Raw genomic sequence first — 27,641 nt, forward strand, 5'->3', positions numbered from 1 at the left:
AGCATATTCTTCCTTTACAGTATATAATGTTACCAAGTAAATATTTTTTTCTAATTTGAAAGACAAAATAAAATAAAAAGGTACCTTGTTTTAATATTATTGATCAAAAGTGAAAGTAATAGATTTCTGTATGTTTGTGCAGTAGCCACCTTCTTTGTGAATTGTTTTTATAAACTATAAAGATATTAAATCTTTGCATATATTTTTCTCAAATTTTCATTTATACTTAAAAATTTTTGTGACACATTGAAATGTTTTATCTTTACTTTTCATATCTGTTTTTTTTCTTTATAATTTCTTCTATTCCTTTTGAGATCAGACAGTTTCCTTCTGGTAGGGGTGGAATTCTATCCACTCAAATATGTTGAACTCTTTACTCCCAGTATATTAGACTGTGACTGTAGTTGGAGATAATGTCCTTAAAGAGGCAATTAGGATAAAATGAGGTCAGTAGGGTGAGCCCTAATTGAATATGACTGGCATCCTTGCAAGAAGAGAAGATGAGACGCAGACAGACATAGAGAAGACCTTGAGAAGACACAGGGAGAAGATGACCATCTATAAGCCAAAGAGAGAGGACTTGGAAGATTGGTTTGGTTCCCTGGTGACACCTTGACCTCTGACTTATAGCCTCCAGGAGTGTGAGAAAATAAATTTCTGATGTTTAAGCCACCCAGTTTATGGTACTTATTTATAGCAATCTAATAATATATCTTCCACCCTACAAAATTCTATAAAATTCTATACAATTCTCTTTTCTCCTATCTCCTCTATGGCTTTATTTTTTAGTTTATTTCTAAAATTTATCTCTATTTTTCTCTTGAGTCTAAATTGATGTATTTTCCCCATATGGCTAAATAGCTAACCCATCTTCATATATTGTCTATTTTTCCCATATTGCTAAATAGCTAACCCATCTTCATGTATTGTCTATTTTAATATGGTGTTATTTTAGCATCAGAGACAGAATTATCTGGAATATTTGGGGACCTAGGGAAAACCTTGTCAGATACCTCTGCAGGATAATTTATTTGCCTAAGAAGCACCTCTTCTCAAGAGTTCAATTCTTCTTTTTTTTTTTTTTTTTTTTTGAGACAGAGTCTCGCTTTGTTGTCCAGGCTAGAGTGAGTGCCGTGGCGTCAGCCTAGCTCACAGCAACCTCAAACTCCTGGGCTCGAGTGATCCTTCTGCCTCAGCCTCCCGAGTAGCTGGGACTACAGGCATGCGCCACTATGCCCGGCTAATTTTATATATATATATCAGTTGGCCAATTAATTTCTTTCTATTTATAGTAGAGACGGGGTCTCGCTCTTGCTCAGGCTGGTTTTGAACTCCTGACCTTGAGCAATCCGCCCGCCTCGGCCTCCCAAGAGCTAGGATTACAGGCGTGAGCCACAGCGCCCGGCCAGAGTTCAATTCTTCTTGTTTGACAATCATTTGCAATCTCTCTTCTAGAAGATCACAAAAATCAGAAAAGCAGCTATATCTTACTCATCTGTATTTCTATAGGCAGAGCACTGTGTGCACGAAGGAAGAACTGATGAAAGTGAGTCAAGGAATGTCATCTCTCAGTTAGACCTTGGTTTACTACAGGCTAGCAGTTAGATTTTGGTTTACTATGGGCCAGCAGTAGTCTGTGGGTCTCTGGGGCCATTTCAGAGCTGTCTGCAATTTTAAAACTATTTTCATAACACTAAGATATTATTTGCCTTTTCACTGTGTTGACATTTGCACTGATGGTACAAAAGCAATGGTGGTTAATATTGCTGATGCTTAAGCATAAACCAAAGCAGTGGCTCCAAACTGTACAACTAGTAGTCACCATATTCTACATGCCATGCACTGACATTTTATATAAAAATGTCCTTTATGAAGCAGTGAAAATTGTTAATTTGTCTCAACTCCTAAGCACATGTCTTTTTTAATATTATGAGAGATGACATGGGAAGTATGTATAAAACACCTTCTACTGAATATTGAAATCCACTAGTTGTCTCACGGAAAAAGCATTTGTGTGATTAAGTTGCTAGCTGAACTTGCTGCTTTTTTCATGGAACACTATTTTTATTTGAGGGCACTACTGACATCATGATTATTCAGACTTGAATATCTGGCATACATTTTCTTGTGAATTCAAGGAAGGAAACCTCAGTTCAAGGAACACAACTGATATTTGTTACCAATGCTTAAATTTCAAGTACAAATTAGAATTTTGGAAAATGTGTGTTTACCATCTGAATTCGATAGCTTCTCAATACTTGACTTTTTATCTCCATGGTGATATTGATAGGATGGGGGGGGACATTATATAATGAAGTCACATCCTGCATTGCAACTAACCTTTCAAAACACTACCACTTGTTGAGTTTGGAACAAATTTTCTTCATATACTTAAACAAAAACAACATACAGCAATAGATGGAATGCAGAAGCAGACCTGGGACTCCCACTGTCCATTAAGGTGGACAGAAAATAGATTTGCACACAATGCCAGTAGTTTCATTTTATTATTTTGGAAAATATAGTTATTTTTTCATTAAGATATTTATGTCATGGGTTTATTTTTTAAATAAATTAAATTTTTTCAGCTCTAATGTCTAATATGGCAAATAATCAGTAGATCACTTACACAAGCAAATGGTCTTTGGGGTCTTCAATAGTATTTTTAAGAGTTTTGTAACGCTTATTACAGTGGAACTTAATTCTTTGCACGTCCCTTTCCATTGCCAGAGTGAAAGAGGTCAGAATCTTTCAGGGCTTCACTTTAACGCTCTCTACGCACAGGGAGAAAGACGCCTAGGGTCACCTCAGTGCCAGAGTGAGGAGGAAGCCAAGAGGGCATCTCCTGTCTCTGTGGAAACCGCCCAGCCCCGGTTTTCCGGACCTTGTCCTTCGTTCTTCTCCGCCTCTGATTGGAGCAGGCTGTCAGTGGGCGGTGCGCCGGGGAAGGGGCGGGGCTTCATCTTCGTTGCGGGAGCCAGTCGCATGAGCGTACTGACGTCACGCAAAACGCCGCTGCCCTGACGCCCAGCTTGTGCAACCCCCGCGGAGACGCCGGGTTTATCCCTCAGAGGGGGCGTGAGCGGCCTGTGGCGGCGGGGTCCTAGGCCTAGACGCCAGCAGTCTCTCTTAACCCGCCTTTTTTCCTGCCTGGTGCTCCCTGGCGCGTCCTTGCAGTCGTCATGGAGCTGGTTTTAAACCGAGCGGATTATTTACAGGTAAACCGAAGGGATGAGGCGGGCGCTGCGCTGGGCGAGTCCCGTTCCCTGAGAGGATTCGTTCCTTCCACTGACGTAAAGCGGGGTCGCCGGGAGCTGGGCTGGGTGCTGCCCTCCCGGCTCCCCTCATCGCTGGCAGCTCCGCCTCGTCTGTGACGGTCCGCTGGGACTGGGAAAGAGGCGGCACAAGCTCGCGCCGTGCGAGCGCGGGCCGGCTCCTGGGGATGCTCCCCGCGTCCTGACGCGGTCTGATCCGGAATTCCTCCCCCCGGCCCTTCCCGCCCGCTCCCTGCCTGCTCCCATCTCCTGAATCTCCGTCTCTACCCGGTCCCTTCTCCCGAGCGCCAGATACTTGTTTTCTTGCTGTGAGCCGGACCACGTCAGTCAGATCATAATAAAAGCAATGCCAACCGTTTATTGTGCCTCTAGTTAGTTCTGAGAGCTTAGCACACATAATTGTTTAATCCTTTTAAGAATTTTCAAAGTAGTCAATATTAGAAGTGAGGATCCAAGGGCTTAGAGAAGATAAATAGTTTGCTTAATTGCTAAAAATTATGGAGTTGCTATTTGAATCAAAGTCTCAGGCTCTGGAGCTGGTGTTCTTTTCTGTCATACCACACTGCCTTCAAGAGTTCTTTCAGCCCTAGAATTGTCTCTCTCCCAATTCCCCGTCTCTTCCTTTTTCAGCTATCCCATTTTAGCTGATGGTACAAATGTTTGCCCAATTTTCCAGGGATGATGCTAGGTATTTCCCACCTTAATATCTTCCATATCCAACTGGTCATCACATCCTGCTGCTTTTATCTCCTGAATATCTCTTGAATTTGTATCGTTTTCCTCTGTTACCCTCAGTTTGAATTATCATCTTCCCTTGCTTGAATAATTGAAATAGCTTCCTATTTGGGCTTCTAGCCTCCACTTCATCTCTCCAAGCCATCCTTCACATCTCTTGCTAGATTGATGTTTCAAAAATACAAATCTAGATAGATTACTTTAAACTTTAATACTACGTGGAATGCAGAATAAAATCGTATGTCTATACTACATGCAAGTTCTTTCATGTTGTGTTGTTTTCTCCAGCTTCTCTCCTATTAGTCCTATTCTCCTCCCCTAACAGTGACAGTTCCCTGCCAAATAAGCCATGTTGTTTTCATTCTCTACCTTTTGTAAAATAATTTAAACCATCAGTTAGATAGGATGTTACTGACATCAGCATGTTTGGTATTTTATTTATTTTGGAGACAGGGTTTTTGCTTTGTTGCCTAGGCTGGAGTGCAGTGACACAATCACAGCTCACTGTTACCTTGAATTCCTGGACTCAAGTAATCCTCCTGCCTTGGACTCCCAAGTAGCTGGGACTACAGGCATACGCCACCATGTTTTTAAATTTTTTTGTAGAGTTGGGGTCTCGCTATGTTGCCCAAGATGGTCTTGAACTCCTGGCCTCCAGTGATCCTCCTGTCTTGGCCTCTCAAAGTGCTGGGATTATAAGTATGAGCCAACATGCTTCGCCATCATATTTGGTATTTTAGCAGAAATCTTCTACGTTGCATTTTTAATAACTATAACCTATTTCCAAAGATTTTTAATCACTTTAGAAAACAACTGAATGAAGATAGAAAAAAAGCTTCTAGAAATATTTTTTTCATAACATTCCTTACTGGTAATGTCACACAATTATTTTTGGCGTGACAACTTTATAGGATAAATTACTGTTTTGTTTGTTTCCTATATGCTTTCTGACTTTTATGACATATTTCATTAGAAAATAAGTTCATAGTTTGGATACTATGGCTCACTTTTATAATCCCAGCGCCATGGGAAGCTGAGGTGGGAGGATTGCTTGAGGCCAGGAGTTTGAGACCAGCCTGAGTGACGTAGTGAGACCCCATCTCTAAAAAACAATTTGTTTTAAACTTCATCACTGATATTAATAGTTATATTGCTAATTTCAGTAAAAAAAATAAAAGCTCACAATGACCTGAATCTATTGATACTTTTAATCTCTAATATAATAACTTCAAATTAAATTCACTAGGTGGCTGATGTTTTTCCTTAGGTGGGAGTGACCTCTCAGAAGACTATGAAGCTACTTCCTGCCTCAAAACATAAAGCTACACAAAAGGTACTGTATAGATTCTGATTGCTCTACTTTTCCCTAGCTCTGACAGTAGAGAGGTTCATATTAATAAGTTACTCTTTTAAAAGTGCTAATGTTAAAGTAGAAATTAATTTTTAAAAATTTGAACAGAAGTTGGAATACCAAGGGACATTTATAGACAATAATCTTGGACATTAAAACTATTACATACAATTAGGCCGGGCGCTGTGGCTCACGCCTGTAATCCTAGCTCTTGGGAGGCCGAGGCGGGCGGATCGCTCGAGGTCAGGAGTTCAAAACCAGCCTGAGCAAGAGCGAGACCCCGTCTCTACTATAAATAGAAAGAAATTAATTGGCCAACTGATATATATATATAAAATTAGCCGGGCATGGTGGCGCATGCCTGTAGTCCCAGCTACTCGGGAGGCTGAGGCAGAAGGATCACTCAAGCCCAGGAGTTTGAGGTTGCTGTGAGCTAGGCTGACGCCACGGCACTCACTCTAGCCTGGACAACAAAGCGAGACTCTGTCTCAAAAAAAAAAAAAAAAAAAAAAAAAAAAAAAAAAAAAACTATTACATACAATTATACATATATACTATTACATACAGTTAGTAAATAGTGTAGCAAATTTGCTAAAAATCATACTCTATTTTTCTGGTAATAATTTATTGTGCTATGTGTACTTGTGTCTACCAGATTGTGTGTGTGGAAAAGAGAAATAAAAAACACAATATGATATGGAGAAAATGCTTTTTTAAAACTTTAAAATAGTTACAAATAAGATAAAATATCCAGGAATAAATTTAACCAAGGAGGTGAAAGACCTCTACAATAAATGGAAAGATGTCCCATGTTCATGGATTAGAAGAATTAATATTGTTAAAATGACCATACTACCCAAAGAAATCTATGGATTCAATGCAATCCCTATCAAAATACCAGTGACATTCTTCACAGAAATAGAAAAAAAAAATCCTAAAATTTATATAGAAACCACAAAAGACCCCTAATAGCCAAAGCAATCCTGGACAAAAAGAACAAAACTGGAAGTATCGTACTACTAGACCTCAAAATATACTACACAGCTGTGCTAACCAAAACACCATGATACTAGCATAAAAACAGACATGCACACCAATGGAACAGAACAGAGAGCCTAGAAATTAATCCATGTATCTATAGCCAACTGATTTTTGACAAAGTTGCCAAGAACACTCATTGGGGAAAGGACAGTCTCTTTAATAAATAGAGACAGGAAAACTAGATACGAATATGCTGAAGAGGGAAGCTAGACTCCTACCTCTTACCCTATATAAAAATCAATGCAAAATGCACGAGAGACCGAAAGGTAAGATCTGAAACAATAAAACTACCAGAAGAAAACATAGGGGAAATGATTCAGGACATTTGTCTGGGAAAAGATTTTATGAAAATCTCAAAAGAACAGGCAGCAAAAGAAAAAAGTAAACAAATGGAATTATATCAAACTAAAAAGCTGCACAGCAAAGGAAACAATCAACAGAGTGAAAAGATAATCTACAGAATGGGAGAAAATATTTGTAAACTACTCATTTGACAGAGGATTAGTATCCAGAATATAAAGAAGATGTACAAATGGCCAACAAGTATATGAAAAAGTGCTCAACATCACTAACCATCAGGGAAATAAAATCAATACCACAATGAAGGGTTGGGTATGGTAGCTCATGCTGGTAATCTCAGCACTTTCAAGGCCAAGGTGGTAGGATTGATTGAGGCCAGGAATTTGAGACCAGTCCAGTCAACAACATGGAGAGACCCCAATTGTACAAAAAATAAAAAATAAAAATATAAAAAATTATTTGGGATTGTGATACATGTACGTAGTCCTAGTGACTTGGGAGGCTGAGGCATAGAGGATTGCTTGAGCTTAGGAGTTCCAGGTTGTAGTGAGCTGTGATCACACCACTGTGCTCTACCCTGTTTCTAAATATAAACCACCACAATGAGGTATCATGGTATCATCTCACCCCAGTTAGAATGGCTATTTTTTTGAGACAGAGCCTTACTCTGTTACCCAGGCTAGAGTGCTGTGGTGTCAGCCTAGCTCATGGCAACATCAAACTCCTGGGCTCGAGCAATCCTTCTGCCTCTGCCTCCCGAGTAGCTGGGACTACAGGCATGTGCCACCATGCCCAGCTGATTTTTTCTATATATTTTTAGTTGGCCAATTAATTTCTTTCTATTTTTAGTAGAGACAGGGTCTCGCTCTTGCTGAGGCTGGTTTTGAACTCCTGACCTTGAGCGATCTACCTGCCTTGGCTCCCAGAGTGCTAGGTAGGATTGCAGGTGTGAACCATCGCACCTGGCCTTAGAATGGCTATTATCAAAAAGACAAAAAATAACAAATGCTAGCAAAGATGTGGAGAAAAGGGAACACTTTTGTACTGTTAGTGGGAATATAAGCTAGTATAACCCATATGGAGAACATAGAGATTCCTGAAAAAACTACAGATAGAACTATTAATAGTATATGATCCAAAAATTCCACTACTGAGAATTTACATGTTTACCCCCATGTTTACTGTAGCATTATTCACAATAGCTAAGATATGGAATCAACCTAGGTGTCCAACAACAGATAAATGGATAAAGAAAATGTAGTCTGTATACACAATGAAATACTACTGAGCCCTAAAAAAAAAAAAATCCTGTCATTTTTGGCAACATGGATGGAACTGGAGGACATTATGTTGGGTGAAATAAGTCAGGAACAGAAAGTTGAAATGCTACATGTTCTCTCTCACTCATGTGGAAGCTAAAAAAAGTTGATCTTGTAGAAGCAAAATGTAGGACAGAGGATACTAGAAGCTGGCAAGAGTAGAGGGAAGGAAGGGATAAGGAGAGATTTGTTATAGGATACAAAATTACAACTAGATAGAAAGAATAAGCTCTAATGTTGTGTACCACTGTAGGGTGACTATAGTTAACAATAATGTATAATTTCAAATAGCTAGGAAGAGGATATTGAACAATCATAACACAAAGAAATATTTGAGATGATTGATATGCTTACTTAGCCCAATCTGATTACTATACGTTATATGTATCAAAACATCAATATGACACACTTAATCTAAACATTTGTACCTCCGTAATATGCTGAAATAAAAAAATAATAAACAAAAAACATCAGTATGTATTCCATGAATATGTACAATTATTATTTGCTGATTAAAAAATTAAGTGAAAAAAATAAAAACAAATCAAAGACTTTATTGCCACTTATTATATTCAGTCTACAAGATCAGTACTTCTCAAACTTCTTGGTCTTTAGGACCCCTTAACACACTTGAATTGTTGAGGATTTCAAAGAACTTTTGTTTATGTAGGCTATATCTATCAGTATTTACTGTATTAAAATTAAAGCAGAATATTTTGTTTTAAAAAAGCTCATTACATTTACATAAATGACACATTTTTACTGTTTTTTAAAACAAAAAAGAATTAGGTAAGAGTGTTACTCTTTTTGTACCTTCCTTACTGTCTAGCATAAGTAGAAGCACATGGATTCTCATATCTGTTTTTTGCATTTAGTCTGTTGTGATATGTTGTTTTGGTTGAAATATATGAAGAAAATCAGCTTACATTGATAAGATATTTGAAAATATGGAGGAATAAATAGCTTTTCAAGATAATTAAGACTCTGCCTATTTGACACTACATGTAAGCTTGATAAGTGGTAGTTTCTTAAACGCTAATTGCAGTGTGGAATCTGAAAACATATTGACGAACTTTTCATATTTTTGTACATTAAAATCCGTTGGTCTGTTTTTTCCCATACATGATTTTATAGCATCCAATAATGGTCATTTAATATGACCACTTGTTGGTTCAATGAGTTACACATATCTTTCAAATGTTGACATGTTATAGAATATTATTATATTCTGTAGAATATCAAATCACATTTGTTCATATCACTACTGATTTCATCAGAAAAGTTAAGTGTTTCAAAGCTGTCATGCTCACAGAGTCAGATACAAGTCTTCCAAGGTGCTGATTTTCATTTGGAAGCTCTAATTTTATCATTGGCAACAAATATTGTCAGTTGTTTTTCTTTTCTTTGAAGTGACAGGTTCACTTTTTTTAGTTTTAAGAAAATGTCTATGAAGTATCCAAGTGTTATAACAGTGGTTTTCAGTTATTCTTTAATTCTTAAAAATGGTGTTTCTTACACAAGGGCTTTTCCTCAAGACCGTTTTGGTATGTATGTAGCAGAAGTGCTTTATGCAAACTTCCTATTTTGTTTCACTAAATATTAAAAAGACATGTACTTGGATTGATTAAATAAAATTAATAGTATTTATTGCTGCATCAAGGACATTTTTAAGTGAAATGATTTTTTTTTTCTTTACTCTTAAGTGGAGATGAAGATTATGGTGACTACTGGTATAGTGTGGTGTCATCTTTTTTGAACTTTTAAAAAAATGTTTTTAGGTATCATTGTTTTGATTCTTGCCAGATACTTGCAGTTTTACCCACTATTGCTTCTGTATCATCATTGCAAATATCATCCCAGTGAAAAAGGAAAATAAAGATTTATAGTGATTAAAAAATAGTTTTGAACTGGCAGATTCCCTAAAATGGTCTCATTGACTTCCCCCACCCCCACCAAGTAGTCCAGGGATCACACCATGGGAATCACTGTTAATAGATCATTATTTTACAAATTATTCAAATAGTATATTGTCAATAAATTCAAAACCTTAACTATTCTTATATATTTTTTCCATCTTAAAATAATTATTTGTGAATATACATTATTCTCGGAAGAGTGTCCACAGCTTTCATCAGATACATAAAGGGGTTTATGATCCCTGCAGAAAATTAAGAATCAATGGCCTGAGAACATGCTCTGTACAATATGACCTTTTTGATATTTGAGACTTGTTTTATGTCCTAATACATGGTATATGGTCAATTTTCTAATGTTCCTATGCTTGAAAAGAAAACTTTAATTCTTGGAATGGGTGATTAATTTATTAATATACACCCCTATATATGTACATGCACACATAGATACATATGTGCATATATATTAGGTAAAAAGTAATTGTTCTTCTAATGTATATCCTTTTGTTTGCTTAATCATCCATTTCTGAGAAAGAAATGTTAAAATGTCCCTCTGTATTTCTTTTGAAATAATTCATTGGCCACATGTTGATAATTGAAGCTGGGTGATAGATACATGAGAATTCATTATAATATTTTGCATACTTTTTATATATTAATTTTTTCATTGAAAAGGTTTAAAAATTATCAACTAGGTCAGTCACAACCTTATTTGATAATGTGTTTTTAAAGTTAGTCTTGGCCAGGCGAGGTGGCTCATGCTTGTAATCCTAGCACTCTAGGAGGCTGAGGCGGGCGGATTGCTTGAGGTCAGGAGTTCGAAACCAGCCTGAGCAAGAGCGAGACCCCGTCTCTACTATAAACAGAAAGAAATTAATTGGCCAACTAATATATATAGAAAAATTAGCTGGGCATGGTGGCGCATGCCTGTAGTCCCAGCTACTAGGGAGGCTGAGGCAGGAGGATTGCTTGAGCCCAGGAGTTTGAGGTTGCTGTGAGCGAGGCTGATGCCATGGCACTCACTTTAGCCTGGGCAACAAAGTGAGACTCTGTCTCAAAAAAAAAAAAAAAAAGAGAAAGTTAATCTTAAAATCTTCTTATGCTCCAATTCAGAAAAAAAAAATTACTCTTTGGGCCACTTATGCCCATATTTTCTTGTTCTGTCAACATTGTAGGAATAAAATATGTGGCCAAATACTTTTGAAATGGCTTTCCATAGCCTTCTCTTGGCTCTTATTCTTAGGAGTTTTAACTTTTATGAGGGTGTCTTTTCTAGATTTTCTCATCTCTATTTTTAATGTCATAATTTATGTATTGAGAATCTTGTTTTCTCCATATACAAATTACTAGGGTATATAATAATAGTAATTTTAGATTTACCATTACAGGTGGTTATTGGAGATCATGATGGGGTGGTTATGTGCTTTGGCATGAAGAAAGGAGAAGCAGTGGTAAGTATAGCTTTTTAAAGGGGGAAAACTGGTTTTCAGAGAAATATACTACTTATTGAACACTCCTAGGTTAAAAATTTCCTAAAATACAGACAATGGAATACGGGTTGTGATGGAAGTAGTTATATGAAGTATGAGGCTGCAGACAGCACAAGGGTCATTTGCTAGCTATTTATAAAACATCTTTGGCGGCCTATGGTGGTGTATTAGTTTTCCATGCTGTGTAACACTGAGGTCCCCAACACTTGAGTTGAGCACGGGTACCAGTCCATGGCCTGTTAGGAACTGGGCCACACAGCAGGAGGTGAGCGACAAGCAAGTGATCAAAGCTTCATCTGTATTTACTGTAGTTCCTCATTGCTCATATCACTGCATGAACCCTGCCTCCTGTCACATCAACAGCAGCATTAGATTCTCATAGGAGCACAAACCCTACTAAAAACTGCATGCAAGGGATCTTGGTTGCCCATTCCTTATGAGAATCTAATGCCTGATGATCTGAGGTGGAGCTGAGGCAATGATGCTAGCACTGGGGAGCAGCTGCAAATACAGATTATCATTAGCAGAGAGGTTTGACTGCACGATACATGTGATGTGCTTGAATCATCCCCAAACCATCCCCCTTCCCAAGGTCTGTGGAATAATTATCTTCCATGAAACTGGTCCCTGGTGCCAAAAAAGTTAGGGACTACTGGGGTAACATTATTATTATTACTATTATTTTTATTTTTTAATAGAGACAGGCTCTTGCTTGTATCCAGGCTGGTTTCAAACTCCTTGAGCTCAAGCAGTTCTCCTGCCTTGGACCTCCCAGAGTGCTAGGATTACAGGCGTGAGCCACCACGCTCTGCCTAGTATAACATTATTACCTCCAATTTATTTTTTTTTTATTTTTTATTTTTTTTAGCGACTGCAATCATCTGGCAATATTACCTCCAATTTAGAAGCTTAAAACAATACACATTTATTATCTGACAGTTTCTGTGGTTCAGAAGTCTGGGCTCAAGGTTTCACATGGCTATAATTTAGGTGTGGGCTGGACTGTATTCCTTTCTAGAGCATGGGGTTTTATTCCAAGCTCATGTGGTTGCTGGCAGAAATCAGTTTCTTGCTGTTGAGGACTGTGGTGCCTTTATTGCCATCTGTAAGCTAGAGGCTGCTCTCAGCCCCTTAAGGCCTCCACAGTTCCTTGTCATGTAGTCCTCTCACAGCTCCTCACACAATAGGGTAACTTAATTCTTCAAAGCCAGCAGGAAAATCTCTAGTCTTCTAAGATGGAGTCTTATATAGCGTAATGTAATCAGGGAAGTGACTATCCATCACTTTTACCACTTAATGTAACCTAATCAAGGAAGTGATTCCTATTATATCATCATATTCACAAGTCATAGCTTACAAGTGGTGGGTCTGCAATGTGAACTTTGATATTCATTGTATATTATATGGCATTTACAAAAAGATGAGTAAAAACTACTAGGAACCCAATGTTTCCATTATTCATATATCCTTTCAGATATGTTATTCTCTGTATGAAGTCTTTGGTGGGAGAAGGAAAGAAATTGGTGCAAATAATAAAATGGAAAATAACCAGAAAAAAATAATGATAAGAATGTTGTTTTCAGTCTGAGCGTGGTGGTTCATGCCTGTAATTCTAGCACTTTGGGATGCCAAGGTAGGGGAATTGCTTGAGGCCAGGAGTTCAAGACCAACATAGTAAGACCCTGTCTCTACAAAAAATAAAAAATTAGCCAGGCGTGGTAGTAGCTGCCTATAGTCCCAGCTTCTTAGGAGGCTGAGCCAGGAGGATTGCTTGAGCCCAGGAGTTTGAAGCTGCAGTGAGCTATGATCACGCCACTGTACTCTAGCCTAGGCAATAGAGTGAGACCCTGTCTCAATAAAAATATAAATAAATAAATAAAAATGTTGTTTTCAGTTAAATAAAGAGATACATGATTATAGGTATTAAGTTATACATTCACATTTTCAGTAAATTCTGTAGTCCTCAAATATTAGAATTTATAAAAATTGAAAAGCCAGGAGAGATTAGTTTTTAAAAGTTGATTGAGAGTAAAAACATATTCATTGGATCTAAAGAATTTGCCAAGTGAACTTCCCTGTTGATAGGAGTATTATTTAACTTGGTGCTTCTCAAATTTTAATATGCATTAAACAAGCTAGAGAATGTTGTTAAAATTCAGATTTTCATTCGGTTGATCTAAGGTTGAGCCTTTTTTTTTTTGAGGTAGAGTCTCGCTCTGTTGCCTGGGCTAAAGTACTGTGGCATCAACCTAGCTCACAGCAACCTCAGCCTCCTGGGCTCAAGCGATCCTCCTGCCTCAGCCTCCCAAGTAGCTGAGACTGCAGGCATGTGCCACCATGCCCGGCTAATTTTTTCTATATATTTTTAGTTGTCCAGCTAATTTCTTTCTATTTTTAATAGAGACTGGGTCTTGCTTTTGCTTAGGTGGTCTCGAACTCCTGAGCTCAAACAATCCGCCCACCTTGGCCTCCCAGAGTGCTAGGATTACAGGTGTGAGCTACTGTGCCTGGCCAGGTTGAGCCTTATATTCTACATTTTGAATAAATATAGTGATACTAATGTTGCTGTTTAGTGAACCCTACTTTGATTTGTAAGAGTGTAGGTTTTCAATGATGTAATAAAAATATTATATTTATAGGAATATCTGGTCCAAAGTTTAAGGATATTTAGCAAAATACCTGAAGACCCACTAAATAGATTATTATCTATAGTTGTTTTTATGTAGTAGAACAATAGCATTTTGTAAGTTTAAAATGAAGATTTTTTTATGGTAAAAGGAAATGCTTATGATAAGATAATTTGTGTAATTTTTTCCAAAATGATTTTTGCAGGCAGTGTTCAAGACTTTACCAGGACAGAAGATTGCAAGGCTGGAACTAGGAGGGGTTCTTAACGCACCTCAGGAAAGAATATTTATTGCTGCGGGATCTGAGATTAGAGGCTTCACAAAGAGAGGAAAACAATTCCTCTCTTTTGAAACAAACCTCACTGAAAGCATTAAAGCTATGTATGTTTATTTTTTAAATTTTTACATATTTACAATATTTTGGATAGATGTAGGGCATCTGATTAAGCATCATATCTTAATAGGTTTTCTGGAAAATAAAATTTACTAAAGGTATTAGTCAGAAACTAAATTTGACCTAGAATCAGTATAAAATTGGTTGTTAAAATGTTTTCTTTTTAAGAATCTTACAGTATTTATACATTCATTTTTGACTACTTGGTTCAGTTTTGATTCTTGATCAAGGTATGGAGGAAAAATTGAGAGAAATTTCTAGATATTTAGGTTCATGTTCCTTGGCTATCTTTGGTAGTTTTTATTTTGAGGTATCATCATTATGTTAAAAAGCTGGCTGTCAAAAGTTGGTAACTACCAATAGGGTATAATTTCAGGTGAATCAGGTAAGACTCTAAGTGAAAAATAGCTCCCTTAATGGTTTCCTGATATTTGAAATTTTGCAATTAAAATTTTAGTTTTTGAATCATGACAAGCTGGAAAGGGCTTTAAAGTTCAGCTTATACCCTGTTCCTCAAACCTGCTACTTAGGAAGATCCCTTGGGACGCTTAAACAATTGATTCCTTGTTGCACCTCCTCATACCTGCTGAATCAGAATAATCAAGAGTGGTTTCTTGTGTTTAAAGTTCTTCATTTGAATCTGATGCAGCTAACTTGTATAAGCAACCAGACTCCTGGGTTTAGAAACTACTAATTCAGTCTGGAGTTCTGTGTAATGCACAGCACATCTCTTGATGTTTGAGCTGTGAAACTTTTGCTTGTTGGAAGTAGAAGTATGTGATTTCAAGTGGTTTAAAAAGAATGTGACACTTCTGAAATACTCTTATAAATACACATGGCCAATGATAATTGTGAAATACTAAAATCAAAGTAATACATTAATATATTTAGAGAGATATGTGAATAATGGTATGAAGAAGATAAGGAGTTTCCCAGTAATAATTTCTTTAACTATAATAGTTTCTTAAATGTTTTTATTAGAATGGAAGAAGTGGGATAGAAAAGTTCTTTACTCAGTTTTTGAAAATTGATTTTCTGAATCCCCACATTTATAAAGTTTTATAGGAAAACAAAGATTATTACTTGAAAATATTGAGTAAGGAAACTGACCACTTACATCATTGGTCATCACACATCCTTCCTTTCTTAATGCTGCCATCTGTCCCTACTCTTGTCAACAACAGTAATTGCTAAATAGTACTTTGGCCAATATAATGCAGATTTATTCAAAATGGAATTGCAAATCTTGAAAAAGATAAAGAATTTCGTGAGGTTGATAAAAATGATTTTAAGAAAACTGCTCAATCACATGCAGAGCCACAAAGTGAGACCACTTAATAATTGAAGAGAAACATCAGTGAAAATCATTAAAGGATAAGCTTTTCAAAGAATAACTTTAATATAAAAAATTTTAAATAGACCTTGGAGGTAGAGGAATAGCTGAAAGCTTCAAATAAAATTACCCTCTTTTTGATCATATGGTGATAGAAATCTAGAAGTGAAAGATATACTAGTATATAACTTTTGTCCAAAAATTTCAGCTTCCCCAAGCAAAAATTGATTCAGTCTAAGAATTAGAACATAGTTGTATGTTGCCTAAATTTTGTTAAATATAATTTGAAATAAACTTGATTTCATGTTTTTTCAAGATAAAGTTATAATAAAATCATTTTTCTACTGCTTCTCATTTAATTTGAAGTAGATTCACTTAAAATAGATTTTTCTGGGCAATTTAATGTGGTTGTAAGAAAGCTAAGTCAGGTACAGTGGCGCACACCTATAGTCCCAAGTACTTGGAACATAAGGCAGGAGATTCACTTGAACTTGACCCCTGTCTCAAAAAAACAAGCTAACTCTAGAGATTAAAACTACCTGAGTTGCAATCCAGTCTCCTACTTACTAGTTATGTGCCAGTAGGCAAGTTAATTAACATTTTATTATTCACTTGTAAAAAGGAACAATAATAGTCTCTGGTTTATAGGGTTATAAGTATTAATTGAGCTAATACATGTAAATCACTTAGGACAGTGATTGGCGCATAGTGTACAAAAAAGTTACTTTTTGACAACTGTCTTTGATATAGACAATTAAATCATTATCTTGTCTTTGTTTTCAGTTTTTCTGAGCTCAGCTTTTATTGAGAAGCATGAGGCCTTAAGATCCTCATTTTCAGTTTTTGAAATTGAAAACAGTATTAAACCAAAAAGGCTAGAAATTAACTGGGGAAATGAAAATAAATTGTGTTCTCTAAGTATGTGATACAGTGATAGTAAACTATGTAAATAAACTTTTGCTTTCATCTCTGAAAAAAATTCACGAGTTACTTGTGCTTATTTTCAGAAATATGGTTGTGTTAAATTACTATTTTAATGTTCTCAGGCACATATCTGGCTCAGACCTCTTTCTCAGTGCAAGTTACATCTATAACCATTACTGTGACTGCAAAGACCAACATTATTACCTTTGTGGGGATAAAATCAATGATGTCATCTGCCTTCCAGTGGAAAGATTACCTCGTATTGTACCAATATTGGCTTGTCAAGACAGAATGCTCAGAGTTTTACAGGTTGCTGTTACTTGCATTTTTATAATTTTTCATATTTTAGGTAAATGAATATTGATAAATATATTTGAAATAAATTACTTTAGTGATTACTACTTTAGTGTCCTACATAAAATTATATCTGAGAAAATGTTTTAAATAATTTAAATGATACATTTTTTAAATTGAATCAAATGTGTTGAAATCTTTCACAAGTTTTTGGAGAGGCGTATATGGAAGGAAAAGGAAACTTCCCTTTCCAATCCACAATTTCTGAGCTAGTACAATCAGAATGGAGTACTTTAGCTACAGAGAAGCTTTCCTAGCCTTATTTTGTTTTGTTTTCTTCATCCATTACCCTCTCCTTCCTCAAAAAATCAAATTAAAGGAGGAAATTGGGTTGGGGAGAGGGTGTTATATAACGAGTTTATCCAGCATTTTTGACAATATGTAGATTAAAGTAAGTACTCAGTAAATATTTGTTGGATAGGTAAATGAGTGATGGGGGAAAATCATTTTGGTGTCCTTATATTTCTGGTAAAAAACATAATTGGCTAAAACAATTGCTTCAGGTCATTGTTATTCCTAATATTAGTTGCCACTGTGTCTTGAGAGTGGCTTTTAATAAAATACACATACACATGCACACACTATAGGACCCTTACAATAAAGTTTAAATCTAAATAGCATATAATATGTAGATTAATTAGATCAGAAACTTAGGCTGATAATAGTTGATGCAGTTGATCAAAAAGTTTCACTGTGAAGTCCGTGCCATCTCAGGATATCTCTCTCTTGGAATTTCATAGCCAGCTGGCCATTTCTTGGCATCAGCTGTTTTGTAGAAAGAAAACTCTAGTGAGTCTATGAGGATTTTAACCCCCTGTGGGCAAAGTAATGGTCGAGGTTTATTCTAGAGGTATGAATAATTAATTTCTTCCCTTGGCCTATAGTTTCAAATATGAGTTGTTTGAAAATGGCTTCTAACAGAAACAGGCTAATATCCATTAAAAATTGATCTGGCTCAATTCTAGGATTCTGTTTTGTTTTATAAGAAGAGATCCATATGCTTAGTGCTTAAAAAAAAACCACTAAGGATTTGGAGAAAGTAGAGTTGAAGTTTTTCCCTATTCCCTGCACACTTCTCCCGTACTCCCTATCTGCTCATGTAGGCAATCTATTACCCCAGAATTTACTTCTTAACAGTTTTGTGTATATTTTGTATTTATATAGTTATGTATAGATATCTATAAATTTTATTTTATTTTTATTTATTTATTTTTTTGTTACCTGGGCTAGAGTGCTGTGACGTCAGCCTATCTCACTGCAACCTCAAACACCAGGGCTCAAACAATCCTGCCTCAGCTTCCCGAGTAGCTGGGACTTCAGGCAGGCATGCGCCACCATGCCCGGCTAATTTTTTCTATATATTTTTAGTTGGGCAATTAATTTCTTTCCATTTTTTAGTAGATACAGGGTCTTCACTCTTGCTCAGGCTTGTTTTGAACTCCTGACCTTGAGTGATCCACCCCCTAGGCCGCCCAGAGTGCTGGGATTACAGGCATGAGCCACCTCGCCCAGCTGATGTCTATAAATTTTAAAATGGTATTTTAAATTAAAGATAAAGCATATGGTTCTCATATGTTCTAAATATAAATTTTTTAAAAAACAAAAATATATTTACTATAATTTTGCAAATTGTTTTTTCTTTGAATATATTGTGGATATGTTTTCAGTGTTAGTATTATAAGTATTACCTCTTTTTTTTTTTTGGTAGAGATAAGTTGTCGCTATGTTGTGCAGGCTGGTCTTGAGCTCCTGGCCTCAAGTGATCCTCCCGCCTCAACCTCCCAAGGTTCTAGGATTACAGGCATGAGCCATTGCACCTGGCCAGCAGTTTTATTCTAGATGTTATTAAGAGTACCATATTTGAATATTGATGTTACCCATGAATGCCTATATTATTTTAAATATGTATTCTTTTTCAGTTATTAAATACTTGTTCTCCTTCAGGGATCCGATGTAATGCATGAAGTCGAAATTTCTGGCCCACCTACTGTCTTAGCACTACACAATGGAAATGGCGGTAATCAGGATTTCATTTTTCACAATCAATTAGGTGTTTATAAAAAACATTGAGTGAAAATGGGGAAGTTTAGAAAGGACATGAACTAGAATTGAGAAAGTTGTGTTCTGATAACTTGCCAGTAACTAACACTAATGAGTTATTGAACTTTAATTTTCAGTTTCTTCATCTTGAAATTAGATGATGGGGAAGGGTCTTAACTCTTAACGGTTATAAAATTCTGTGACTATATAACCATGCTCCCAAATTTAAGTTTTCTGTCCTTTTATAATACCTTTAAAAATGAGATTTTTACATGAAAATATTGTAATTTTAAAGATACTATGAATTGTAGTACAAATATAATATGTTGACTTTATAACTAGGTGACTCTGGAGAAGACTTTTTGTTTGGAACATCAGATGGAAAACTTGGGCTTATTCAGGTCACTACACCCAAACCAATACTCAAGTGGCAAATTCAAAATGAAAAAAAGAGGGGAGGTATGCTTTTGATGTATTTCAGACTCTGAAATTTCAATGTTTCTTAAGTAAAATATCTTAGATTATATAATTCATTGTGTTTTATTTATTCATATATAGCAGATTTAGCAATTCACAGAGCCACCTTTGATTTATCTACTGTTTCTTAGGTCTGCTAAAGTAAGAAATGCTTATAGTAATTGGGGATAGATAGCTTTTATAAGGTTCCCCATTCTATGCTAAAATCCATTTTTTATTGTGTGGGGTAGGGAATTAATTGAAATCTGGAAGTCTTTGGTATGAGGCAAAGAAGTAGTGTAGTGGGGTCAGGAATAATTCTTGTTTTCTAAGGAATTTATACCTTTTGGAGGAGACTTTATAACTGACTTGGTAGGTAGTGAGATGGCTATTTATATGTACAGAATGTTTATATATTCATTGCATATATATTCATGTGTATATATTCATGTTTATATATTCATATATTCATTTATTCCTTCAAATACTTGTTAGGGGACACAGAGTCTAAACTAATTAAAACATGAAGTAGCTTCACCTAGTCACTTGATAAAAATACATTATAGGGCAATGAATTCAAGAGTGATGGTGGAAAAAGAAGGGCTACTTTTCGACTACATTTAGGTGGTCAAAGAAAGCCTCTGAGAAGAGGCAAAATTTGAGCTGAGACATGATTGATAAGAAAAAGAGTTAGCAATATGAAGATTTGAGGGGAAAGAATGTTCTAGTAAGAGAACAAAATAAGTGCAAAGGATTTGAGGCAGAGGCAAACTTGATTCATCTGAAGAACAATAGGAAGACCAGTGTGCCTAAATGTATTAACATGGCAGGAGATGAAATCAGAGAGTTAAGTGTAGAGCCAACTTGTGTAGGTCCTCATAAGCCTTGGAAGAGTAAATTTTAATCTGAGTACAGTAGGAAGTCATTGGAGAATTGTAAGGGTGGGTGTGACATGATCTAATTTACTGAAAGCAAAACAAAGTACACTGCATGGAGAATGGATTTGGGGGAAGGAGGTCAAAATTGGAAGCATGGAGGCCAGTTAGAAGTTATAGTTAAGCTGGGCACGGTGGCTCACGCCTGTAATCCTAGCACTCTGGGAGGCCGAGGTGGGCAGATCATTTGAACTCAGGAGTTCAAGACCAGCCTGAGCAAGAGCAAGACCCCATCTCTACTAAAAATAGAAAGAAATTAATTGGACAACTAAAAATATATATATATATATATATATATATATATATATAAAATTAGCCGGGCATGGTGGCACATGCCTATAGTCCCAGCTACTCGGGAGGCTGAGGCATCAGGATTGCTTGAGCCCAGGAGTTGGAGGTTGCTATGAGCTAGGCTGATGCCACAGCACTCTAGCCTGGGCAACAGAGTGAGACTCTGTCTCAAAAAAAAAAAAGAAGTTATAGTTATAATTTATTCTAGTCAAGGCTAGGGTAGTCCAGGCTCATGGTAGCTGGAAATGGAAAGAAGACAAATTCAATATATATTGTGGAGGTAGAACAGATAGAATTTGCTAGTGGATTTGATATGTGGGGATGGGGTGTGAGAAAAAGACAGAAATCAGAGATGTAGCCAAGATTTTTGACTTGTGCAACTGGGTGGTATAATTTACTAAGATGGGAAAGACTAGCAAAGGAGCAGTATTGCAAGGGGTGGGGTGCTAAAGAGGAGATTGAGAGTTTTGTTTGGGGCATGGAAAGTTTGAGATGCAGATGTTTATGAGAAGATGCTGAATTGGATTTATGGGTCTGGAGCTCTGAGGAGGGGCCAGAGCTGGAGGGAGATGTAAACTTAGGGGTCATTGCCATGTAGATTACATTTAATATTTAAAGCCCTGGAAATTAGATAAATGTGGCTAGATAAGAGAAGGGTACCTGCTTATGCTAAAAGTTGTTTCTTCCCCCATTCTGAGTTGGTATATGTATTTTTTCATTCTTACTTGGTATGTACTTGACTATAACTATTTTCTTAATAACTTATCACATATCTTTTTTTTTAAGGTATTTTGTGTATTGACAGCTTTGATATTGTGGGTGATGGGGTTAAAGATTTGCTTGTTGGGAGAGATGATGGAATGGTGGCAGTATATAGTTTTGATAATGCAAAGGAGCCTGTTCTACGATTTGATCAGGTAAGGTTCATTAAACAAAGACTATATGTGCTTATTATTTGTCAAATTATTATACAGATGACTGATGGGTTGAATTTTAATAAGTGAGAATGTTAAATTGTTATGTTTGGTTTAAAATATTGCTATTTTGATGTTATCAGAATCTTTAAACTACTCTTATGTTTGAATAATAGACTACTGCCTTCAAGCAGAATAATATATTACTTTTTCATTATACTTTTAAATATTATAAACTTCTAAAATATTAAATATTTTAGTTTTTAATGTATAATAACACAGTGGTGGGAGTAACATTTTATATGTTTCGTTAATATAAATGAGACTTGTTTTATTTATTTATTTATTTTAGCATATTATGGGGGTACAAGTGTTAAGGTTACATATATTGCCCATGCCCCCCTCCCCCCTGAGACTTGTTTTAAAGCAATAAGATTTTAGGAATAACCTTCATATTGTTAGGACAGTATCAGAAATGTCCTTAAGCAGAGAGGAAAAGTAGCATGTTCACTTTTAGCTACTGAAGTGCCAACTTTATAAGAAGAAAGACTAGGCCGGGCGCGGTGGCTCATGCCTGTAATCCTAGCTCTCTGGGAGGCCGAGCCGGGCGGATCGTTTGAGTTCAGGAGTTCGAAACCAACCTGAGCAAGAGCGAGACCCCGTCTCTACTATAAATAGAAAAATTAATTGGCCAACTAATATATATACAAAAAATTAGCCGGGCATGGTGGCGCATGCCTGTAGTCCCAGCTACTTGGGAGGCTGAGGCAGGAGGATTGCTTGAGCCCAGGAGTTTGAGGTTGCTGTGAGCTAGGCTGATGCCATGGCACTCACTCTAGCCTGGGCAACAAAGCGAGACTCTGTCTCAAAAAAAAAAAAAGAAGAAAGACTAGATAAAGTAACTTTATAAACTATAAATGTAAGTAAGCTTATTTGTGCCAAGCTATAAAGTCATATACAGAAGCATTCTGGCATAAATTCATGAACTGGTGTTCTCCAATCCAGGGCTTCACCAGCCTGCCTTATGCAGGAAACACTGAGGCTATTAACAAAAGAAAAAGTCCACAACTCAGTCTCAACTCTTTTCTTTTTTTTTTTTTTTCTTCTAATTTCTCTTAATAGTGGTACATCCCAATCCCAACTTAGTTTAACTACAGTTCAGCAAATACAAGTGGTTTGGAGCATAGGTAAAATATATAGCTAATATGAGGATAAAAATGTTACACAGTTGAGCTTATTTTATAGATTTATTTTAAATTTATTCACCTTGTTGAAAAAAGTCATCCTGTTAATGATGCAAGTAATAGTTTAGGCTTCAAAGTATGTAATAATCCTTTGTTGATGATCTACTGTTTTTTCTCACCAGCCCTTGAGAAACTTTCTTATTTAGACCCCATTCTCCTCTTTGACTTCAATTCTAAACCCCCATTTACCTGCTATGATAGGCCTGGCACTAAGAAATCTTATCTTCTCTCTATTTCTTCTGTTAGTCTGATGACAGAGGTACTACTTTTACGTTATGCTTAGGCTGGGAATAATTTGCCTCATCTTGAATTTATTGTATTTTAACTTAAACTTATATACTCATTTGCCAGTATTTTCAGGGATGACCAAGGTTGTAAGTTTAATTCCATGTTATTTTCTTACATAAACTGTATCCATACAATATCATCTAGGGTCTCTGATTTTATGGTTCCATGACTGTTTTTTTTTAAATGTTAATAGATTTAGATAAATCTACATCTCCAAGAATTTTACAAAAATGTATTTAAAGTACATAAGATAATGAATTTCATTAAAATATTGGCAAAAATGTATTAGAAATGAACAGTTTTTAAGGTACTTCTAGGTGGAGAGTAAAAGTTATAACAGTCACTTGAAAAACCACTCAGCAAGTAAGAATGTATGTAAACCAGTTGACTGGGTAAATTAAATCATCTTTCTGCAAGTCAGGTGATTTCTAGTGTTTTGCATTCAATAAATTAAAGGAGGACCTAACTAAGTTGTTAGATGGTGTATGTGTGTCATTAAAAAACATTTGGGGGCCAGGCGCGGTGGCTCACGCCTATAATCCTAGCTCTCTGGGAGGCCTAGGCAGGCGGATTGCTCGAGGTCAGGAATTCAAAACCAGCCTGAGCAAGAGCAAGACCCATCTGTACTATAAATAGAAAGACATTAATTGGCCAACTAATATATAGAAAAAATTAGCCGGGCATGGTGGCGTATGCCTGTAGTCCCAGCTACTCGGGAGGCTGAGGCAGCAGGATTGCTTGAGCCTAGGAGTTTGAGGTTGCTGTGATTTAGGCTGATGCCATGGTACTCACTCTAGCCTGGGCATCAAAGCAAGACTCTGTCTCAAAAAAAAAAAAAATACTTGGGGTGGTAGATTAGTTGGTGATTTAGGTAGATAACTTAGAAGATGTTTAAGCAATTGGGTGAATTTTCTGTCACAAAATTTCTTTTATTCTCATCAACATCATTATGTGACCAAGGTTGATCAGGGCTTATTATGTAAAAATGACAGTTTGAAGACTTCTATTATGTATGATTGACTGGGACACTTGTTCAAAATGCAGGTATTTGACCCCACCTGTGAATCTAACTTCATTAGACGTCTAATCAAAGCATTGTTTCTTGAATTTCTCAGGTAATTAGCCCCAGGAACAACTAAGATATAAGATAGCCTAATTTGCAGGATAGCACAGAGGTTTGCCTCCTACAGGGTAGATGAAGAGAAGAGCATTTTGCTAATTGTCTAGTTTAATGCTAGTCACCCTCCACCCACTTAAAACAATGGTTCTGGCCTGGTAGCTCACCTCTGTAATCCTAGCACTTTGGGAGGATTGCTTGATCCAGGAGTTTAAGATCAACCTGGGCAATATAGTGAGATTCTGTCTCTACAAAAAAAATTAAACAAATAAAACAATGGTCTTAGCCTGGCTTGATAAGAATTTCTACCTGAGTTTTTCAAACTGCTAGTCAAAACCAGTTAGTGGGTTGCCAATGCATTTTTTTAAAAAATGAAATATTATTAATAGAATAGATTAGAATATATCAGAGTGCAACACAAACCTTTTAAGTTTTATACGTTGTTGTGTACATTCATGTGTGAATGTATACCAGATTGCAATATGCAGTTTATTGCTTGCTTTCCAAATAGCTTGGAAGCCAATGACCTAGAATGCTTGTTAAAAATACAGATTCCTAGTTGACTTACCTAAGTGATTGTGAAAGGCAAGCTTGGGAAGTATTACTTAGAAGATGGTTATTATAAACCGTGAGCCATCTGAGAAACTTGATTTCTCTCCATAGTAGCAGATTTCCTAAAGGTTCCATATAGGCTATCATCTTCTTTATGCATCTAAAAAACTATTTGGAGAAAACACAAGAGAGATAATAAACTAAACTTACTGGGAGTTTTGCTTATATAATTAAAAAAAAAAACTTGTTTATATAAATAAATAATTTGTGCTCACTAGATGATTATAGTGTTAGCTGAGTGGTACATACAGATATACTAGAGTCATTTCAAGTCTCCCTACCCAAGTTCAAAATCCTGGCCAGGCACAGGGGCTCATACCTAAAATCCTTGCACTTTGGGAGGCTAAGATAGGAGGATTGCTTGAGCCCAGGAGTTCAAGACCAGGGCAACATAGTGAAACCCTGTCTCTAAAAAAATTTTTTTAATTATCTGGATGTGTTGGAATGTGCCTGTAGTCCTGGCTACTCTGGAGACTGAGCCAGGAGGATTGCTTGAAGCCCAGGAGTTTGAGGCTGTAGCAAGCTATGATCAATCACGCCACTGTACTCCAGCCTGGGTGATAGAGCTATACCCCGTCTCTAAAAAAAGAAAAAAAAGAAAAAAAAAACCACTGCAGTTTTCTGCCATTTGTTCAAGATTTTGTCTTTCTAATCTCAGTGTCTGTACACAATAAGCATTCAATAAATAATGCATGTAGAATGTCTGGATACAGGAAAATAAGTTATGTGACTTAATTTAACATATCTGGGAAATTTTTAGTTACTGATGATGTGCTTGTCTTAAATTTTTCTAGATGTTGTCTGAAAGTGTCACATCTATCCAGGGTGGTTGTGTAGGGAAAGATGGCTATGATGAAATTGTGGTGTCCACATATTCAGGTAAAGTAAATGATAGGTAGTTGAAGAAAGATTCAATAACAAAAAATCTAAATTTAGTAAATAACTTTTGATGACAACTTTTTACAAAGTATTACAGTAGTTTCCCCTTATCCACAGGGGCTATGTTCTAAGACCCCCCAGTGGATGCCTGAAACCTCAGATAGTACTGAACCCTATATATAATGTATTTTTTCTTATACTTACATACCTATGTATAAAAATCTAATTTATAAATTAGGCACAGTAAGCAATTAACAACCATAACTAATAATAAAATAGAGCAATTATAACAATATTCCAGCATCACTACTCTTGTGCTTTGGGGCCCTTATTAAGTAAAATAACTTAAACAGAAGCACTGCATACCACAGCAGTTGATCTAATAATGAAGATGCCTTCTAGTGACTAACAAACAGGTAGTGAATACAGTGGGGGATACACTGGACAAAGGGATGATTCATATTCAGGGCCAGATGGAGCCAGATGGCTTTCATCATGCTACTCAGAATGGCATGCAGTTTAAAACTTATAAAGTTATTTCTGGAATTTTCATTTTATATTTTCAGGCAGCCATTGACTGGGTAACTAATACCATGGAAGGGGATACCACTACTGTATTAGTAAATCATTCTTACCTACAGCATTAAAAACTTTATTGGTTGAAAAATAAGGAGGGAGATTAGGCTTCTTGATTTATAAAATAGTTAATATTTGAATAATATTTTTAAGAGTGCTTAGCATGTCTCTAGCACTTTTAAGTATTAAATGACATTCTTTAAGGAGAAGTATTTATTGAAATGTAGTTTATGTTTTGCACTATGTGCATTTCTTATAAAAACTTGCTTTTGAGTAGATAATTTTTGCATTTGCACAATAGTCATATGTGAGTTTAAATTTCCATGAAAGTAATTTTTGAAAGACAATTCATATTTTTCAACTATTTTTGAATTTGCTAGAATGTGTTGACTTAATTCATACTTGAAAACTAAAACTGTTAAGACGTGCAAGACTCTCATAATCATAGTATTATAGTATGCAAGCAAAAAAAAATAGTATCACAAAATGCTTAAGTAATTTTTTTTTCTTTTTTAGGACGCAGTTCTTGCTTCAGATTAAGTAATTTCTTCATAGTTTGAATGTTTTCCAGCTTGATTTTATGCTTTGTTTCATTTTTTAAAGTAGTTAGGCTATGTTAGGTTAATGTTGGTGGACAAAGGGGCATGTCTTGGGGTTTCTGCTCTACAATGTATAATATATCTCTTTTAACACCGGCAGTACTAAATGGTGCATGGTTGTAATTCATCTTTATAGGCTGGGTTACAGGTCTGACAACAGAGCCAATTCATAAGGAAAGTGGACCAGGAGAAGAACTAAAAATCAATCAGGAGATGCAGAATAAAATTTCTTCTTTACGGTAACATTGAGCTTTTTGTTTGCTTTTTTTCTTCCATCTCATAAAATGTATGGTTGTTGCTTTTTGTTACTTATAGATGCAGTATATTTTATTGGAAGGAATAATATAATTAGTTTATCACCTTTTAAAATGAAAGTTTATGGGTTTGAGAAAATTAGCAGTGACGATTAATATTTTGGATTTAGAAATATACTTTTGTATGCTTTATTCTGTATTGACTTTTTCATAGATCAAGAATTGTTATTGTTTTTTTCCATTTGTTTGGTCATGGATAGTTTTTGTTTTTCACAGACATTAGAAAGAAACCAACACAGATGGCTGTGTTTGTCATTAACTCTAATGTTCACTGACTCTCTGAAACTATGCTGCTAGTTTTAAGTTTTCTTACTGGAACT

At 36.1% G+C, this 27,641-nt stretch overlaps 1 protein-coding gene across 3 annotated transcripts in view; it reads left to right on the forward strand.

The window, feature by feature from the left end:
- The first annotated feature begins 3,031 nt into the window (after window positions 1-3,031).
- BBS7 (Bardet-Biedl syndrome 7) overlaps window positions 3,032-27,641 on the forward strand; it is a 49,805-nt gene continuing 25,195 nt past the window's right edge. For 2 of the 3 annotated variants that reach the window (XM_012784207.3, XM_012784204.3), the window contains exons 1-10: window positions 3,032-3,218; window positions 5,278-5,343; window positions 11,323-11,385; window positions 14,257-14,432; window positions 16,825-17,011; window positions 19,001-19,073; window positions 19,439-19,555; window positions 21,565-21,695; window positions 25,748-25,832; window positions 27,144-27,246. In XM_012784207.3, coding sequence (XP_012639661.1) covers window positions 3,183-3,218; window positions 5,278-5,343; window positions 11,323-11,385; window positions 14,257-14,432; window positions 16,825-17,011; window positions 19,001-19,073; window positions 19,439-19,555; window positions 21,565-21,695; window positions 25,748-25,832; window positions 27,144-27,246 — 1,037 coding nt within the window. In that variant the 5' untranslated portion in view covers window positions 3,032-3,182. The remainder of the gene's footprint in view (window positions 3,219-5,277; window positions 5,344-11,322; window positions 11,386-14,256; window positions 14,433-16,824; window positions 17,012-19,000; window positions 19,074-19,438; window positions 19,556-21,564; window positions 21,696-25,747; window positions 25,833-27,143; window positions 27,247-27,641) is intronic. The other variant, XM_076010641.1, reaches the window with a different exon arrangement.

The sequence above is a fragment of the Microcebus murinus genome, chromosome 15, assembly GCF_040939455.1.
Source record: "Microcebus murinus isolate Inina chromosome 15, M.murinus_Inina_mat1.0, whole genome shotgun sequence".
Taxonomy (NCBI): domain Eukaryota; kingdom Metazoa; phylum Chordata; class Mammalia; order Primates; family Cheirogaleidae; genus Microcebus; species Microcebus murinus.